The 18,046-nt window shown below is 48.0% G+C and overlaps 2 protein-coding genes across 2 annotated transcripts; one reads left to right on the top strand and one right to left on the bottom strand.

Annotated features, from left to right (window-relative positions):
* Positions 1–1,297: 1,297 nt before the first annotated feature.
* On the bottom strand, positions 1,298–7,119 carry rad51 (RAD51 recombinase). Its single transcript, XM_068753525.1, has 10 exons — positions 6,980–7,119; positions 6,285–6,379; positions 4,733–4,870; positions 4,407–4,524; positions 4,096–4,187; positions 3,887–3,981; positions 3,019–3,132; positions 2,522–2,651; positions 1,897–2,018; positions 1,298–1,743 (listed from the first exon to the last, which is right to left on the bottom strand). The coding sequence occupies exons 2-10, from the start codon at positions 6,366–6,368 to the stop codon at positions 1,620–1,622; spliced, it is 1,017 nt and encodes a 338-aa protein (XP_068609626.1). The 5' UTR covers positions 6,369–6,379; positions 6,980–7,119; the 3' UTR covers positions 1,298–1,619.
* A 1,475-nt stretch (positions 7,120–8,594) lies between these two features.
* Positions 8,595–12,862, top strand: LOC137909565 (gap junction beta-7 protein-like). Its single transcript, XM_068754029.1, has 2 exons — positions 8,595–8,700; positions 12,046–12,862. The coding sequence occupies exon 2, from the start codon at positions 12,065–12,067 to the stop codon at positions 12,860–12,862; it is 798 nt and encodes a 265-aa protein (XP_068610130.1). The 5' UTR covers positions 8,595–8,700; positions 12,046–12,064.
* Positions 12,863–18,046: the final 5,184 nt, after the last annotated feature.

Genomic DNA, 18,046 nt, shown 5'->3' with positions numbered 1-18,046 from the left:
ATTTTACTTTGCGCAGAGAAGCAGCATCAGAATGCTTTTATTGCACGACCCTCAATTTGCAGCTCCTTCAGACAATCAGGATAAATAGGTACACAGCTGAGTTTTTTTTAAATATATATATATATTTCTTAAAAAATGATCTGGGTCCGGCTTCGGCTTCACCTGCAGTCACTCGGGGACATTTCTCAAATTCACCAGACTTGGAAGGTTTTGGTGGCTGCAGAGCCCCGGGGAGAATCCAGTCATGGCCCCCGCTCTGTCGGGTTATAACTGGAGACCTTCATGCTGCGAGGCAACAGCGCCACCGTGCTGCCTGTGGTCGCCACAACACCTTGGAAGGGTCCCATCAGGTGTCCCAAACCCAAAATAGTGTTTTTGTGTTCCTGACTTGAACTTCAGTCACACACGCGTAGTATCCTGATGCACAACACGGCAATCAAGCAGCTTCAAATCATCTCATTCCAACAACACCGATAGAAAAGGACATTTAATTTACTTCTGAAGATATACACAGCAGGTTCTGGTAGGGGCACGGAAAAGGGAGACCCAGGGGTGGTCGTCCTTTCCGTGCCTTTTGTTCAACAAAAGACTGAAGGCACAGCTCCGAGGAAGCCCAGAGGAGGCCCAGAGGAAGCCCCGAGGAAGCCCCGTGGAAGCCCCGAGGAAGCCCAGAGGAGGCCCAGAGGAAGCTCCGAGGAAGCCCCGAGGAAGCCCCGAGGAAGCCCCGAGGAAGCTCCGAGGAAGCCCCGAGGAAGCCCCGTGGAAGCCCAGAGGAAGCCCCGAGGAAGCCCAGAGGAGGCCCAGAGGAAGCTCCGAGGAAGCCCCGAGGAAGCCCCGAGGAAGCTCCGAGGAAGCCCCGAGGAAGCCCCGAGGAAGCCCCGAGGAGGCCCCGAGGAAGCTCCGAGGAAGCTCCGAGGAAGCCCCGAGGAAGCCCCGAGGAAGCTCCGAGGAAGCCCAGAGGAAGCCCCGAGGAAGCCCCGAGGAAGCCCAGAGGAAGCCCCGAGGAAGCCCCGTGGAAGCCCCGAGGAAGCCCAGAGGAGGCCCCGAGGAAGCCCCGAGGAAGCTCCGAGGAAGCCCCAAGGAAGCCCCGAGGAAGCCCCGAGGAAGCCCCGAGGAAGCCCCGAGGAAGCCCCGAGGAAGCCCCGAGGAAGCTCCGAGGAAGCCCCGAGGAGGCCCCGAGGAAGCCCCGAGGAAGCCCCGAGGAAGCTCCGAGGAAGCCCCGAGGAAGCTCCGAGGAAGCCCCGAGGAAGCCCCGAGGAAGCCCCAAACGTTTCAACTAACTAGCAATGATCTGCGTTTCTAAACAAGGATGATTTATTGTGTAACTTTTTAACAAATGTCTGATGATTACATTCCTTTGGACGATACACACCTGTAAGACACAATGACGAGCTCTCGGTCTATTATTGAGTATCATAAAAGCACAGCAGGTCCGTTTCCCTCGGTCGCGTCTGCTGCGCTCCAGCGGGAAGGAACCAAACAGCCCGTCTTGCTGCTGAGCTCCAGAAAGCCACACCTGGGTCCTTTCACCAAGAGTCGCGCCAGTCACACGGCCTCCGGTGCTCTTTGTTGATTGGCCATCGGGTCCGGGACGCACCGCTCCCTTCCTCTCTGCCGGCTCAGTCCTTGGCGTCGCCGACTCCGTCGGCGTTGATGGCGAACATGGCTTCAGCCTCTGGCAGGCAAGGCGAGTCGTAGATCTTACAGATCCTCGTCTCTCCCCGACCTTTCCTCAGGTACAGACTGCAAACACAAGAGCAGCTTGGGTAGCGACTCTTAAGCCCGTATCGTTCTCAGCACGGCTTCCTGACATCTTCTCTACATCCGTGCTGCAGGAGAGACGCTACGAATGGAAACGAACGGATGAACCCCCCCCAGGCCAGCAGCCTCACTCACCGCGTGGTGGAGGCATGAGCCAGGATGTTGCCTCCAATTGGTTTTTTGGGATCTGCAGAAAACATCGCAGCCCCATCCACTTGTGCCACCACCTGGTTGGTTATCACCACGGCAACACCAAACTGTTGAGAGAGAAAGACAGAGCCTTTACCTGCCACACTGTAAAGCCTCAATCCGGTGATACACTCCCATTTTAACGACATGCTAATGAGTTCGTCTCGCGTGCAACCCGAGTTTGCTTGTCTGGTCCGCACCAGAGTTCGGATGGGCTTTCACACCTGCCCAAACGAAGCGGACCATACGAGGAAATGAACTCTGGTCCGCCTGAAAATGTGGGTCTCGGTTCGCTTGCAAGTGAACCCTGGTTCGGGTCGTATGCAGTGTGAAAGCTCACCGGACCAGTCTTTCAATCCTTCTCTTGGTCTCGTATCACCTCACTACCCAGCAGATCCACAACGGGGGCGACGCAAGTAAGCTCAAGATGTCTTTCAATATGCCTGAGCAGATACCAGTCTCCACAGGACGTGAACAAAGCTTCCATTCGTCTCAGAGGACACGTCAGGACATAGACGGAGGGGGGGGGTCTCGACCCTCCCCCACACCGATGGGCAGTCCGGTCGCGTACCTCGTCTGCCAGCCGGAGCAGCATGCGGAGGAAGCGTCCCAGATGTCCCTGTCTGGCCGACAGTTCCCCTCTGCCCGAGTAGTCGGTTCTGTACAGAGCTGTGGCGCTGTCCACTATCAGCAGAGCATACCTGGCATGGGGGGCCCACAGAATCAGCACCAACAGTACCCGCTACGGTCCCAGGGGTTCATGGTCGGACAGGGCAAAGACATTAGTAATCAACCGAGCGTTGGAAAAGATAAAGATGACTCTCAATAGCAACTCAAAACAAGCCGCTTTATTTTGAATGACTTTGTCCCCGTGAGTCCAACCAGAGGCCACAGGAAGTACGCGTGTTGTTACTCTGCAGTATGCAGTACGCTTTCTGATTACTCTGCTACATTTAACCGCCGCAGTAGAGGGCGGTGCCGGTACTTCTCTGAACCGTGATCCTTTTTAGTTTTAGTTTGAACGCAATGCAGCACCAGCTTCCTGAAGGGTGGATGCCGAACACCGACCTGGACTCGGCCATCATGGCAGAGGCCTGGTACAGCAGCTGCGTCTGGTGGTCTGTGTTGAAGGCGCGAGCGTAGGCCACGTTGTCCAGAACGTCGCTGCCCACCAGCCCGTACCTGATGGGAGAGAGAAACGGGAGGCATCGGAGCCCGCTTCGCTACATTACTTCAAAGGAACACGCAGAAAGACACAGTTCTGACTTTTTAAATCGCACACAGATTTAGGCATCGATTCCGTGACGGTAGACGCTGGTCTCACACGCGACGTCACAGCGACGTTTCTAAACCTCCTCGTGAGTGAGGCGGAGACCAAGCAGCCGCCGCACACGCGTCATGGGTTCTCGACCCGGCTGAAACAGGGTTTCACCACAGGAGCACGAGTATCCGGACCCTCAGACAGGAGCACGAGTATCCGGACCCTCAGACAGGAGTACGAGTATCCGGACCCTCAGACAGGAGCACGAGTATCCGGACCCTCAGACAGGAGTACGAGTATCCGGACCCTCAGACAGGAGTACGAGTATCCGGACCCTCAGACAGGAGTACGAGTATCCGGACCCTCAGACAGGAGTACGAGTATCCGGACCCTCAGACAGGAGCACGAGTATCCGGACCCTCAGACAGGAGTACGAGTATCTGGACTCTCTACCAGTCATTCAGAACTGAGGAAGACTCTTGGATGAAGGTGAAACGTGCAGCTGATTCGTTTTTGGCTGTGATTTAGCTCGACCTCGGTGACTGAGAACCCGCACAGACAATCATGGATCTCTATAAAACGACCTCGCGGGCCGGATGGAACCGTACTCCGGCCCGCATGCGCCCCGCGGGACTCGACTTTGACACATGGCGTCGTGGGATCGCACCAACTTGCCTCTCTGCGACGGCGAGGAGTCTCTCTGGTCGGAAGGTTCCCTCCGTATCGATGTACATGGACTTACCCTCACCTCCCCCCTGATCAATGGGCAGCTGCGGACATGTGGAAGTCTTTAACATTCTCACCATCTACTGATTAAACAACCAGTTTGCTGCCCGGCCGCCCCCCCCAGCATTCACCCCCATTACTAAAACACTCGCCCCTACCTGGCAGGTCACAGCCAGCGTGTGGCAGAGCTGAGTCTTCCCCGTCCGGAACTCCCCGAACATCTCCGTGATGGAGCCGGTCTCAATCCCACCTGCAGCGGGAGCAGCAACATTGGATCAGGGTGTTGTAACAGGATAACGGGGTGTAGCAACGGGGCCTGATTCGCTTATTACTCACGTCCCATGCGGATGTTTCTGAGCATTACCTGTGAACACGTGCAGCTCTCACCACCTACATGCAGCGCGTATAGCCTCACGAAAGCACCTAGAAAGCCCCCCCTGGAGTAAAGTTCAACAGTACTGGGACGAACCCTGCAGGAGCTTGTCCAGCTCCTTGGACCCGGTGGAGAGCTGGATGATCTCCGCCCGCCGCTGGTGGAACTCCGTCGCCGTCGTGAAACCCATGGGCACGATTTTGGCCGCTTCAGCCTTGTGGTGCAGGAACACAAAAAAGACAAAGACTCATCGGAAGTCGCCAGAGCGTTTCCGGAGCGGCTTTGGAGAGAAACCGTCTTTCACTGCTGCTCGATCAGAACACGCACACCCGAGAGAAAGCACAACAATGGCAAATGTTCTGCTGCTTCCTTCTCAGAAGAACGCAGATACAGCAGCACCCGGGCGAGCCGGCGTTCCTCACTAGAATCTTGTCGGCTTTGGCCTCGCTGATGCCCTTGATGTTGAGCAGCTCCTTCTTGGGCGCGTAGGCCACGGCCTCAATGGTGTGGAACCCGGCCTCCTCCAGCTTCTTGATGTCGCTGGCGCCGATTCCACATTGCTGCGTACACGGACAGCCGGAGATCAGCGGCACGGTCCCGGGTACCATCACAGCAACAAGGTCAAATGATTTCTAGCATGATTAAAGCTCCCTCTAGAAAACGAAGGAGTAAAGGCAAAGATAAATCTCCGTAAAGCCGATGAAGTCATCGACCAGCAGACGCAGTCGTCTCCGTAGGACAGGAGGAACACGCATGAACATTCTCAGCTTCATCGCCGTTTCACTGAAGCCCACGGGAGGCGTGCTGGTTCTGCGGGCCTTTATTGGTATTATGTCCATGACGGTGGTTACCAGTTTGTTTCTTGGTACCCACATTAGAAATGTGATCCCCGACAGCATGTACTTCTACTACGTAAATACATAGACAAAAATATACAATCATTTCTTATAAGATATAAAATCCATTCTGTTTGGGGGTCGCCAATGTTGTTTACGTTGCAAGGCATTCTGGGTGTGACATGAAACGGCTGCAGCACCCAGCTCACTGCTATTGATTAGCATGGCAGTGATCTGTTAGCAGCGATCAGCTGCTCCGTTCAGCCTTCAGAGTCCGAACCACAGTGAGGAAGAAGCCAGAGATGAAGATGGACGGGAGAACTCTAGATCTGGTGGCGTCTGCGTCGCCATGCCGACGGAGAGAGAGGGAGTTTGCTAAACACTAAACGCAGTTTGTTACCAATAAATCAATAAATATGCTTTACAATTAGAGACAAGTGTATTTAATTATGGGTTACGGTTTGTAGCTTTTTATACTAGACTGCCCAATTTAATTACATATTTAATTAAATCAAAACTAAATACAGGAGAACTTTCTTTAAAATGTAAAAACAATGCAAATTATTTGATTTTGGTGTAACGGGGGGGGGGGGGGTCAAACGCAACTGAAGACAGGGACAAAAAATAAGATCAAAAACTGGACAGGATTAGAAATGAGACACTAAGAGGGACAGTGAAGGTTAGACGTTTTGGAGACAAGGTCAGAGAGACCAGACTTTGATGGTTTGGACATGTCCAGAGGAGAGACAGGGACTATATCGGTAGAAGGATGCTGAGGATGGAACTGCCAGGGAACAGGACTAGAGGACAACCCAGGAGAAGAGACATGGACGTAGTGAGGGAGGACATGAGAGTGGCTGGTGTTGGGGAGGACGATGCAAAGGACAGGGTGAAGTGGAGACGGTTGGGTTGCTGTGGCGACCCCTCAGGGGACAGGCTGAAAGTGCAGTAGTAGTACTGCACTGAGGTGTGTTTACTGTGACTTCTTGTTCTTATGTCTTGCCGTGTCTGTTACCCGCCGAGGGACTGCAGATGCAAATGAGCTGTTGGACTTCACGCCTCACCTTACTCAGAATATTTGATACACACTGTGTATATATATATATATCTAGAGAGAGAGAGAGAGAGAGAGAGATACCTCCAGTCTGCACAGAGGCTGTGGGCCGAAGTTTCCTTCCTCCTCTCCCTCAGCTTGCACCCCGGCCTCGCTCAACATCGCCATGGCTCCCAGCGCTGCGTCCAGCGAGAGGAAGAGGAAGAGGACGAGGACGAGGACGAGGACAAACAGTCAAACGTTATTGAGCGAGTTCTGGGGCTCCGTCTTCGTCTGATGCAGAGTTGTCACGTGATCAACACGAAACAGCAACAAGTTCAAAGCGGGCAAACCGAACAGTTCCTGTTGCACTGATGTCTCACACTTCGGACGCGTCGCCAGCGCGCCACGGAGGCAGACACGCACACGCACACGCACACGCTCGAACACTGCGGACAGTTTGGAGTGATCAATTCACCTAAATTGCGTGTTTTTGGGATGAGGGAGGAAACCCACGGACACGGGGAAACGAACAAACCCACGCACATGCAGGCCGAGGCGAATCCCGAAGAGCAGCAAGGAACAACCAACGGGACTCGTTAAAGAAGAGTCCATTCGAGGAGACGCTCGTCCTCCGGGCCGCCGAGGCAAACATCAAGTCTGAAGTTGAGCAATAACCAATATGGCGAGAATAACGAAAGACGGTGATCTGTATCGCTCCAGACTGATATTATGTCCTGTCACGTTGACACAATCAGCTTGTTAGCATCTTAGCATTAGCGCAGCTTTGCTTCCGTTACCTGTCGGTGCTTGACGCCGCTGCAGGAGCACGTCCTGCTAAATGGACGCCGCGGCTTCGAGTCGGCCTGCGCGCTACAACGAAACTCCCTGCTGACCGGTTGTTCTCCTGAAACTTCGCTGTTCAAGAGACAAACCTCTTCTTCATGGCGAGACAAACAAAGCTCCCGCCCAATACGTAGCGGTACGACGCAATGACGTCAGAGAAGAAGGGAAGCGGCAGAAGCGTCGTGACCCGCCACTCACAAGTTCATTGATTGGTCAGAGTAAGGACGTGGCTTATTACATTATCTATGTGACCTTTTTCATGACGGGGGAAAAATATAGAAAGTCTCTTTCTAAACTTTATCCGTCAAAGGGATTTTGAACAGGCAAAAAGTGGCCAGCTCATCTTGGGGTCCTTGGAATGTCAGACGCTTCCTGTTACTGTACTACAACAATAAAATTCGAAAACTACTCATAAGAAGTTAACGTTGAAAATAACAAAGCAGTAAATGGCAAAATAAAAGCTCTCTACCATAGACATCCCATAATAACAGATAGGCTGTTCTGTTCGCAACGACGGCAATTTTGCGCACCATATTGGAAGTTGTAGTCACTTAATGCTTGCTAAAATAAGAGAGACCTGACATGTTAATAGAACTGCGCTCTAACTCCCAACACTGGGCATACAAGCTAATAAGTAAGTTTAAAGGGCCCCAGATAGGGCCTCTCTCTACCATCATTCATTCATTATGTATTCAAATAGGTCAGGGGTCAGCAGCCTTAAATACTCAGAGCCATTTGGACCGTCTCCCAAAGAAAATAAAAACTAGCTGTCACTAGAGGGCGCTCGTGAGCGAGACCTCAGGGGCCGGCAGTGAACTGAATAGGACTGCCCAAATAAGTCCAGTCACCCACTTCCAGACAAAATAAGTCAAAACGAGTCAGTGAAAATGTCGTCAGCGATCAGTTATATACCAGAAGTGAAATCAGACAAGGAGAATGGGCTCCAGCGTTCTGCTCATTTCTAATGATTGGTGTGTTGAAACTGTTACAGAATCAGGCTTGGGGTTTGTATGTTCTCCCACCTCCAACAACAATCAATTCACGAGAATAGATCACTCCAGATTGTCTGTAGGTGTGAGTCTGTCTATGTGTTACCCCCTGATGCATTGGCGACACGTCCGGGGTGTACTCCAGCAACACTTGTGACCCGCAAGGCAGACAAGCGGCTGCACACGAGACACTTGAGGTCTCGTCTTCAAGAAAAATGGCTTGATGAATGGATGACATCATCATATGATAAATAAATAATGTAACTATTGAGCACAACAACAACAATTTGGTGCGTGTATATCCGAGCCTTCGAGGTCAGTGCATGTAGAAACCTGAAGCGGCATATGCATGGAGTGCATCTACTATTGATCAGCAGTGTAAAATGATTCCATGTGTCTCTGCAAGTGCACCAACAGGTTGCCAGTGTTGGTGCATATGCAGGTTTTCCTTGACAACCGAGGTGCGTACTATTTGTATTCGACTGCTCCGTGTTCATGTCTGTGTACACAAACCCTCCAGGGTGTATTTGCATATTCAGCTGGAAACCTGAGACACGCTTTCTGAGGGAGGGAAGCCGACAGGTGATTCAGCCGCGATGAGAGCGGCTGGGTAAGGCGTGTCAGAGGGATGTCCTGTAGGTCAGCAGCAGGGTACGGGCAGCAGAACAAGCTCCGGACCGGCGCCGGTAGGTTCTACCGGGGACACACTCTCTTTTGGAACGACTTTTGTATTTCAATAGGAGATAATGAGCTAAGTTAAGAAGCGTTCATTGCATTACACATTTTATAGTTTTAATTTGAGTGAATTATTGATTTAATACAGTGCCGGGTGGGGCCGTGGGTCGCGCTGTTACCTAACAGCAATAAGGTTCCGGGTTTGATTCCCATCTGTGTGGAAAATCATGAAGAGAAAAAATGAACAGCTGGATTTGTTCAAGTTTGGTTTCACCTTTATCTAAGAGTCTTCTTCAGTTCTAAATGATGGGGAGAGGGTCCAGAGTAGTTCTACTCCAGTTGGAGGGTCTAGATACTTCTACTCCAGTAAGAGAGTCCAGATACTTCTACTCCTGTGGGAGGGTCCAGATACTTCTACTCCAGTTGGAGGGTCCAGAATAGTTCTACTCCTGTTGCTGGTCATTAGTGCTGGCTAAATAATATAAAATTGTTTTACAAGAAAATGAATGAAAGGTTGGATGGATGGATGATGGATGGATGGATGGGTGGATGGATGATGGATGGATGGATAATGGATGGATGGATGGGTGGATGGATGGATGATGGATGGATGGGTGGGTGGATGGATGGATGATGGATGGATGATGGATGGATGATGGATGATGGATGATGGATGATGGATGGATGGATGGATGATGGATGGATGATGGATGATGGATGGATGGATGATGGATGGATGATGGATGATGGATGGATGGATGGCTGATGGATGATGGATGATGGATTATGGATGGATGGATGATGGATGATGGATGGATGGATGATGGATGGATGATGGATGATGGATGGATGATGGATGGATGATGGATGATGGATGGATGGATGGATGATGGATGGATGATGGATGGATGGATGATGGATGATGGATGATGGATGGATGACGGATGGATGATGGATGGATGGATGATGGATGGATGATGGATGGATGATGGATGATGGATGGCTGATGGATGGATGGATGATGGATGATGGATTATGGATGGATGGATGATGGATCATGGATGGATGATGGATGATGAATGATGGATGGATGATGGATGATGGATGATGGATGTATGGATGGATGATGGATGGATGATGGATGATGGATGGATGGATGATGGATGATGGATGATGGATGATGGATGATGGATGATGTATGGATGGATGATGGATGATGGATGATGGATGGATGGATGATGGATGGATGATGGATGGATGGATGATGGATGGATGATGGATGGATGATGGATGGATGGATGATGGATGGATGATGGATGGATGATGGATGATGCATGATGGATGATGGATGATGGATGGATGATGTATGGATGGATGATGGATGGATGATGGATGATGGATGTATGGATGGATGATGGATGGATGACGGATGGATGATGGATGATGGATGGATGGATGATGGATGGATGATGGATGGATGATGGATGGATGATGGATGATGGATGGATGGATGGCTGATGGATGGATGGATGATGGATGATGGATGGATGATGGATGATGGATGATGGATGATGGATGGATGATGGATGATGGATGGATGATGGATGTATGGATGGATGATGGATGGATGATGGATGGATGATGGATGATGGATGGATGGATGACGGATGGATGATGGATGGATGATGGATGGATGATGGATGGATGATGGATGGATGGATGGATGATGGATGGATGATTGATGGATGGATGATGGATGGATGACGGATGGATGATGGATGGATGATGGATGGATGATGGATGATGGATGGATGGATGGATGATGGATGGATGATTGATGCATGATGGATGATGGATGGATGATGGATGGATGATGGATGATGGATGGATGATGGATGTATGGATGGATGATGGATGGACGGATGACAGACGGATGATGGATGGATGATGGATGGATGATGGATGGATGGATGATTGATGCATGATGGATGATGGATGATGGATGGATGATGTATGGATGGATGATGGATGGATGATGGATGTATGGATGGATGACGGATGGATGATGGATGGATGACGGACGGATGATGGATGGATGATGGATGGATGATGGATGTATGGATGGATGATGGATGGATGGATGGATGATGGATGATGGATGGATGGATGGATGATGGATGATGGATGATGGATGGATGGATGGATGATGGATGATGGATGATGGATGGATGGATGATGATGGATGTATGGATGGATGATGGATGGATGATGGATGTATGGATGGATGATGGATGGATGATGGATGATGGATGATGGATGGATGATGTATGGATGGATGATGGATGGATGATGGATGATGGATGTATGGATGGATGATGGATGGATGATGGATGGATGATGTATGGATGGATGATGGATGGATGATGGATGATGGATGATGGATGATGGATGATGGATGGATGATGGATGGATGATGGATGGATGACGGATGGATGATGGATGGATGATGGATGGATGATGGATGGATGTATGGATGGATGATGGATGATGGATGATGGATGGATGATGGATGGATGATGGATGGATGGATGGATGGATGATGGATGGATGATGGATGATGGATGGATGGATGGATGGATGGATGGATGGATGATGGATGGATGATGGATGATGGATGGATGATGGATGATGGATGGATGGATGGATGATGGATGATGGATGGATGGATGGATGATGATGGATGTATGGATGGATGATGGATGGATGATGGATGGATGACGGATGGATGATGGATGTATGGATGGATGATGGATGGATGATTGATGCATGATGGATGATGGATGATGGATGGATGATGGATGGATGATGGATGATGGATGGATGTATGGATGGATGATGGATGGATGATGGATGGATGGATGGATGGATGGATGATGGATGATGGATGGATGGATGGATGATGATGGATGGATGGATGGATGATGGATGTATGGATGGATGATGGATGGATGATGGATGGATGGATGGATGATGGATGATGGATGACGGACGGATGTATGGATGGATGATGGATGGATGATGGATGGATGGATGGATGGATGGATGATGGATGATGGATGGATGGATGGATGATGATGGATGTATGGATGGATGATGGATGTATGGATGGATGATGGACGGATGATGGATGGATGATGGATGGATGATGGATGACGGATGGATGATGGATGATGGATGTATGGATGGATGACGGATGGATGATGGATGGATGACGGATGGATGATGGATGGATGATGGATGATGCATGCTATAAACGCTGTTCTGCTTGAGGACTCCTCCCATCCCTCTGTTCCCAGCTCGGCCCCTCAGAGGAGGATGAACTGGGGCTTCCTGGAGAGCGTCCTCAGTGGGGTGAACAAATACTCCACTGCAGTCGGGCGTGTCTGGCTGTCGGTGCTCTTCCTGCTCAGGATCCTGGTGTACGTCGCGGCGGCCGAGCAGGTGTGGAAGGACGAGCAGAAGGATTTTGTGTGCAACACCCAGCAGCCCGGCTGTGAGAACGCGTGCTTCGACTACTTCTACCCCGTTTCACAGGTGCGCCTCTGGGCTCTGCAGCTGATCATGGTGTCAACGCCATCCCTACTGGTGGCTTTGCACGTGGCCTACAGGGAGCAGCGCGAGGCCAAACACAAGCGGAAACTCTACCAGGATAAAGGGAGCATTGATGGAGGTCTGTTCTGCACCTACATCATCAGCCTCATCTTCAAGACAGCCTTTGAAGTGGCTTCCCTGCTTGCGTTCTATTTCCTGTACGGCGGCTTTGGGATGCCCCCCCTCCTCCCGTGCAGCCAGAGCCCCTGTCCCAACACGGTGGATTGCTACATCGCCAAAGCCACAGAGAAAAAGGTCTTCCTCTACATTATGGTCTGCACCTCGGCTCTGTGCATCACCTTGAATGCCGTGGAGCTCGTGTATATCACATGGAGGCAGGTTGTGAAATGTTTCATTCGGTGGTACACTCCGGAGGAGAAGTGCTTCCGCCACCCTTCATCACCTGCTTCCCCTGTCAACCGGCTCGTCTTCACTGAGCCTGCAGCAAACACGGAGGCGAGCGCCAGACTGTCTGACTGCGCCGCGGCGGCCAACCAGCCCACCCAGTCCCGCACTGACTGAGAGCTCAGACTCCGAAAGGACAGGAAACGATTACAGGGACACCCACAACCTGGAAGTGGGAGTCGCTTTTGTTGTTTTGTGCAAAAATGAATGGGTTCTCCCCTACCGCATGCATAGCCATAACCCCCCCCCCCCCCCCCCCCCCGCCAATCAGGATTTAAGAGAACCGATCTGGTTGCTTTTTGCTATGACAAACGACCTTTGGGCCTAAATTGAAACGAGAATCAATAGCTACAAAAATAGGATGGTTACAGGTATTAAAAAACATTTAAAAAACATTCAAAACTGATGTCTTTTGTTTTTTACTGACACCTGCGTCTAGCCACGAGCATGAAACACCGACACGAACATTGTAGCCCCTTAAATCCACGTCAGGCATCGACAAATATAAGTTCCTCCGACGCGCTCAAAGTCGGTGCCAACTTTTCTCCGCAAAAATGACAACAATTCCTAAAGCAGTCGGAACGTCGAGCTCCCTAATCGCTGCCAGCGGCTGCTTCGACATGTGGCACGACTACATGAACCCCGGCAAAGCGCTGGGGACGCTGCGTGACAGGCGTCACCGGGACCAGAGGGTCACCGAAGGGGCCGAGGAGGCAGCGCCAGAACCGTGGATCCACATCCAGAGCGCATCTCATCAAGAGGACTGCAAGATGTCCCCTGAACCAACTGAAACAACTGTTGACAATTACCGAAATGTTTTGTTCATGTTTCTATAAAGGGTTGGAAGTTTTCTAAATGCAAAGTTCCACGTTTGATATTGTTCTTGCGTTATTAATAGGCTATGTTACTGTTATTCATATACAGCCAGTCTGTTCTGCAGCTACATTTAAAAGCTCAAATTATTTTTGGAAGTTGTCAATATGGTGTTGTGAATGTATACGCGGGGCCTTTAGTTGTTGTTTCCACTTGTGCTCCCAGAAGAAGAGAACATAAAAGGAATTGTTCTTAGTATTTTCTTGTTTTTGTTCTAACGGTATTTCCTTTAGGGTGCAGGAAACTCTGAGTTATTTGAGCTTAAATTTAAAGTTCTGTTGACATTTGGCACAGAAGGATAGAAAACTATACCAGAAGCAGAAACCTGATTACCCCCTCCTACAGGACTAACATGGGTAAATCATCTTTTTACAATACTGCCCCCCAAGGGTGGAACTGTTTGACTCCTGCCCTCAAAACATGCACCTCTTTGGCCTCCTTCAAAACGGCCCTAAAAATACACCTTTTTTTTGTCCTTTTTTTTGTCCATCTACGTTGGGAAGTTTTTCCTTGCCTCCGTCTCCAAAGTTCTTGCTCTTGTGGGTCTAGTTGGGTTCTGTGTTTCCCTGCTAATCCTGTAAAGTGCCTTAAGATGACTTCCTGTTGTGATCTGGAGCTATATAAATAAAACTGAATTTAATTGAATTATTAATTATTATTAATGCTAAAAAAATAATGATTGTTAAAACCATTTTAATACTGCTGATATTTCTTGTATAGATTGTGCAGTACTTGTTAGTTTTAAATAAAGTTACAAAATCCACAGTGAATATTGATGCCTCATTATGAAACATTTTTAATTTTGGCAGGCAAGCGGACCCCAAAATGCGGAGACAAAGAAACGTTCAAAATCTTTAATAACGTAAAACAAACAACTCTCAGCACCTCTGGATCCGTTCTAATGAAGGAGCTACCCCAGTGTATTTTAATATTCCAGTGTTATGATATTCGTGTAATGGGCTGTGGATAAAAATAAAAAATAACAGATCATAGCTCCATGGGTGAGAATCTTGAGTCCTTTGCTCTGAAATTGGAGTCCGACTTTGTAGATACTTTTATATGCAGGCTAATCTTGCAGCCCATTAAAAACTGAGCCAATCAAAAATGACGTAACTTCAATTATATATTTTCACAGAGGAGACCCAAGAGGAAACTCTGCTACGTTAACTTAGGAAAAAAGGAATGGTACGTCTGTTTAAGCCGGTTTCGTTGGAATACACAGTTCATACAAAAACTATATACGCATACGTATAAATAATAATTATATATTATTTTTCTGACTATGTAATTTCCTTAATGGGAATTTTCATGTAGAATAGTATTGCTGTTCTTTCAGTTATTATATTGGTCATTTGTGCTTTCAGTCCATCAACTCAATGGCGTGGAGTAGAACCAGCACTGTCATTGGGAGATATTGATAAGATGTTTGATGACTTGAGTGAGTTCAGTTTATTATTTCTGAATGTTTGATTTGCATTTTTTTTTTTTACGATAACCTACTGTATATTTAATTATTGTTTTCAGAGTCATCCTCCCATAGTAGCGATGATGACCTACTTCCCAAAAGAACTTTGCTGCAGTTTTCTGGTCAGGGTAAGAGTGAGCCACCTAGCGGTCTGCAACAGGAAGGACACCCAAGACAAAAAATGTCACAAAGCCAGAAGGTAACAACAACTGTACCCTTCTTCAACCATGCAAGATGTAATGTCTTTAAATGTGATAGATTGTTGTACGTATGCTGTTTAACGCTTTAGGATACGAATGAAAATGTCCTACATCCTGCCACAAAGTCACCCAGTGTTTCACCAGGCATTGGTAAGAGACTCAAACAAATGTTTTACTGGGAAAAAAATATTCAAACACAGAACATATTTTGTGCAGTTGTTTGTGTTGTAGAATTTGTTTCCTTGTTAAACGATGTTGCTTTTCTTTGTTGCAGATTTGGACATTCAATTCAGTGCACATGGACCATTGAAGACGTCCAGACAGTGGAAAGCACAGCGTTATGGAGAAAAAGAAGAGGCGAAGATGGAGCGTGTAGACACTCAGAAACTCCAGTTCAATGGACACATTTCAAAGCAGTAAGTATTAATTCATTTTAGTTGTGAAATAAGTAGTTTGTAATAAATTGTATAATTTAAATAAGAACACAAACATCAAGTTAAGTGCGGATGCTTCAATGTTTGTACCTGCATTCACCACCCAGCCATCGAGGATAGAGGACACTGTGTCTTTAGGTTGTGATGCTGTGAAACCTAAAACAAATCAAAGAAAAGAGGCTAAAACTGGAACATCCCGGACTGATACAAACCCTCGAGGTAGTAGTTTTGCCATCACGGTAGCACCTGTTGAAAGGAAAGTGGAGCCTGCGAACAAAAGAGAAAAGAACTTACCTGAAAGGGCGTGCTTGTATTGTGCTGCTGGACATCATTTGGATGTTTGTCTTCTGTTGGATAAAAGGACACAAGAGGAAAATATGTCTGTTTTGAAGGAAAACAGGATGTGTTTTGGCATTGGGCACACGAGCAGAGATCGCAGAAAACGTTTGATGTGTGGCATATGCAATCTGAAACACTGATCGCAGTAGTAGCAGTGGCAGTGTTGTATGTTTTTTCAGCTAAATTATACTTGAAGTTAATATATAAAGTTCCTTGTTCATAAGTACAAATCATATATTAAGCCGGGTTCCTCTGCTGTGACTGACACGAGCTCCGTGACGTCATGCGTCTGTCAAATGGTGAAATGCTGATCTGCTTGTAAAAGAAACGATAGTTTTATCTGAACTTTGTTCCAGTTGTGCCTTCCAGCGGAGTCAGTCCTGTCCTGTCTGCATCAGATCTGTGTGCCGCTCCTCTCAGGATAAGGCCAACCTGACAGAGTGGTTTAAGAGTCTCTGGTCAACCGCTGCCGACAGTAAGAATGTCCCATTTAAAGGACACCGCACTGAATCATGGGTGGGAGTTACAATGATTATCGATAGTTACACATGTGGGCAGGTTTACGGTTGAATTTCTGTCCGTTTAAAAGTCGTTGGATTGAAAACATTTGTGGACGACATTAATAATCAAATGATTCCTCTGAACGTCGTATAAAAATTACGGTGGGGGGGGGGGACGGTGCCTCGCTCAAGGGCACCGCGGCAGTGCTCTGGAGGCAGACTGGCCCCCTCCAGTCACCAGCCCACACTCCACATTTCGCCAGAGCTGGGACTCGAACCAGGGAGGCGGCGGACCTCTCTGCCTGAAGGTATTTGTGTGCGTCTATTTGTTGCTTGGTCACGCTAGTAACTGTGACGGGAAAACGCTGCTGGGCTCCTGCATGAAGAAACCTCTGTGGGTGGATCACAGCGCGACAGCGGTCAGTGCTCCGCTCATTCTTGTTGCTGTTGTTATCACCGTGTCCTCTTGTATGTCGCAGATGTGTAAAAATATATATATGTTATTCTGTTTGGCGTCAGCATTTATTTAAAGTGTAAATGAGACGATTGTTCAACGCCACTGAAGACGTCTGTCAGTGGGTCGTGTGGATTTAATGCATCAAAGTCAGGCTATAGATTGCCACTTTTACTTGACACACACACACACACAGAGAGAGAGAGAGCTCTGGAACAATCTTCCGCTCGCCATCAGGGGGCGTCCCACATTACAAACCTTCAAAACTCACCTCAAGCAGTGGTTGAAGGTAAAGCAGTCGTGTAACCATTAGCTCTAAACGTTTTAGTAATTTGCTGTACTGCGTTGTGTTTTTATTGTAACCTCTTGTTCTTTTTTATGTCTTGTTGTGTCTTTCTTTTACCTGCCTCGGGACTGCGGATGTAAATGAGCATTTTTGCTAAAATCCGGCATATTTACATTTATTATGCGCTGTCCCTATCAAATGAATAAATAAATAATAAAAAAATAATAATCTGACAACAAATCCATCGAGCTCATCCTCCCTACACAAACTTCATCATTGTGTGATAATGTCACTTGGTGATGATGATGATGAATATATTTATTAGATAGAATGTTAGAGTACAAGTACAGTCACACAGTAGCATGTATTACAGTACAAGTACAGTCAAACATCCTGTCTAAGAGGAGCATTTCTAAAAAGCCCTTATGGTCTTGTTTCCGTTGAAAGTCCTTCGTACATAAATCATCCACAAAAAAACAATACAAATAAAAATAAAACAAATATTCATTAACTCTTTTGATGCAAAGTAACATTAGAAAAATAAAATGATTTTACACCACCGATGCAAACTAACAATTAATCTAAAATAAATTACCCCACTGATGCAAAATGACAATGAATGACAATAGATTACATAAATTACAATAAATTACTAAGACAATTAATATGTGCAACGTAGGTGGACAAAAAAAAAAGGGGGGGGTTGATCCGGAGAGAGTCGTGATGACTATCTCCGTTTCTGCCGTTTCA

The sequence above is a fragment of the Brachionichthys hirsutus genome, chromosome 20, assembly GCF_040956055.1.
Source record: "Brachionichthys hirsutus isolate HB-005 chromosome 20, CSIRO-AGI_Bhir_v1, whole genome shotgun sequence".
NCBI classification, from domain to species: Eukaryota; Metazoa; Chordata; class Actinopteri; order Lophiiformes; family Brachionichthyidae; genus Brachionichthys; species Brachionichthys hirsutus.
This window is presented reverse-complemented; position numbering and strand designations above follow the sequence as displayed.

Excerpts from the sequence above, each read along its gene's own strand:
- rad51 (XM_068753525.1), bottom strand. The coding sequence starts at position 6,368 with ATGGCGATGTTGAGCGAGGCCGGGGTGCAAGCTGAGGGAGAGGAGGAA. Across the intron at positions 4,525-4,732 it reads CCAAAGCCGACAAGATTCTA|GCTGAAGCGGCCAAAATCGT; the intron begins GTGAGGAACGCC and ends CTGCACCACAAG. Across the intron at positions 3,982-4,095 it reads CGCTGGCTGTGACCTGCCAG|CTGCCCATTGATCAGGGGGG; the intron begins GTAGGGGCGAGT and ends ACATGTCCGCAG.
- LOC137909565 (XM_068754029.1), top strand. The coding sequence starts at position 12,065 with ATGAACTGGGGCTTCCTGGAGAGCGTCCTCAGTGGGGTGAACAAATAC.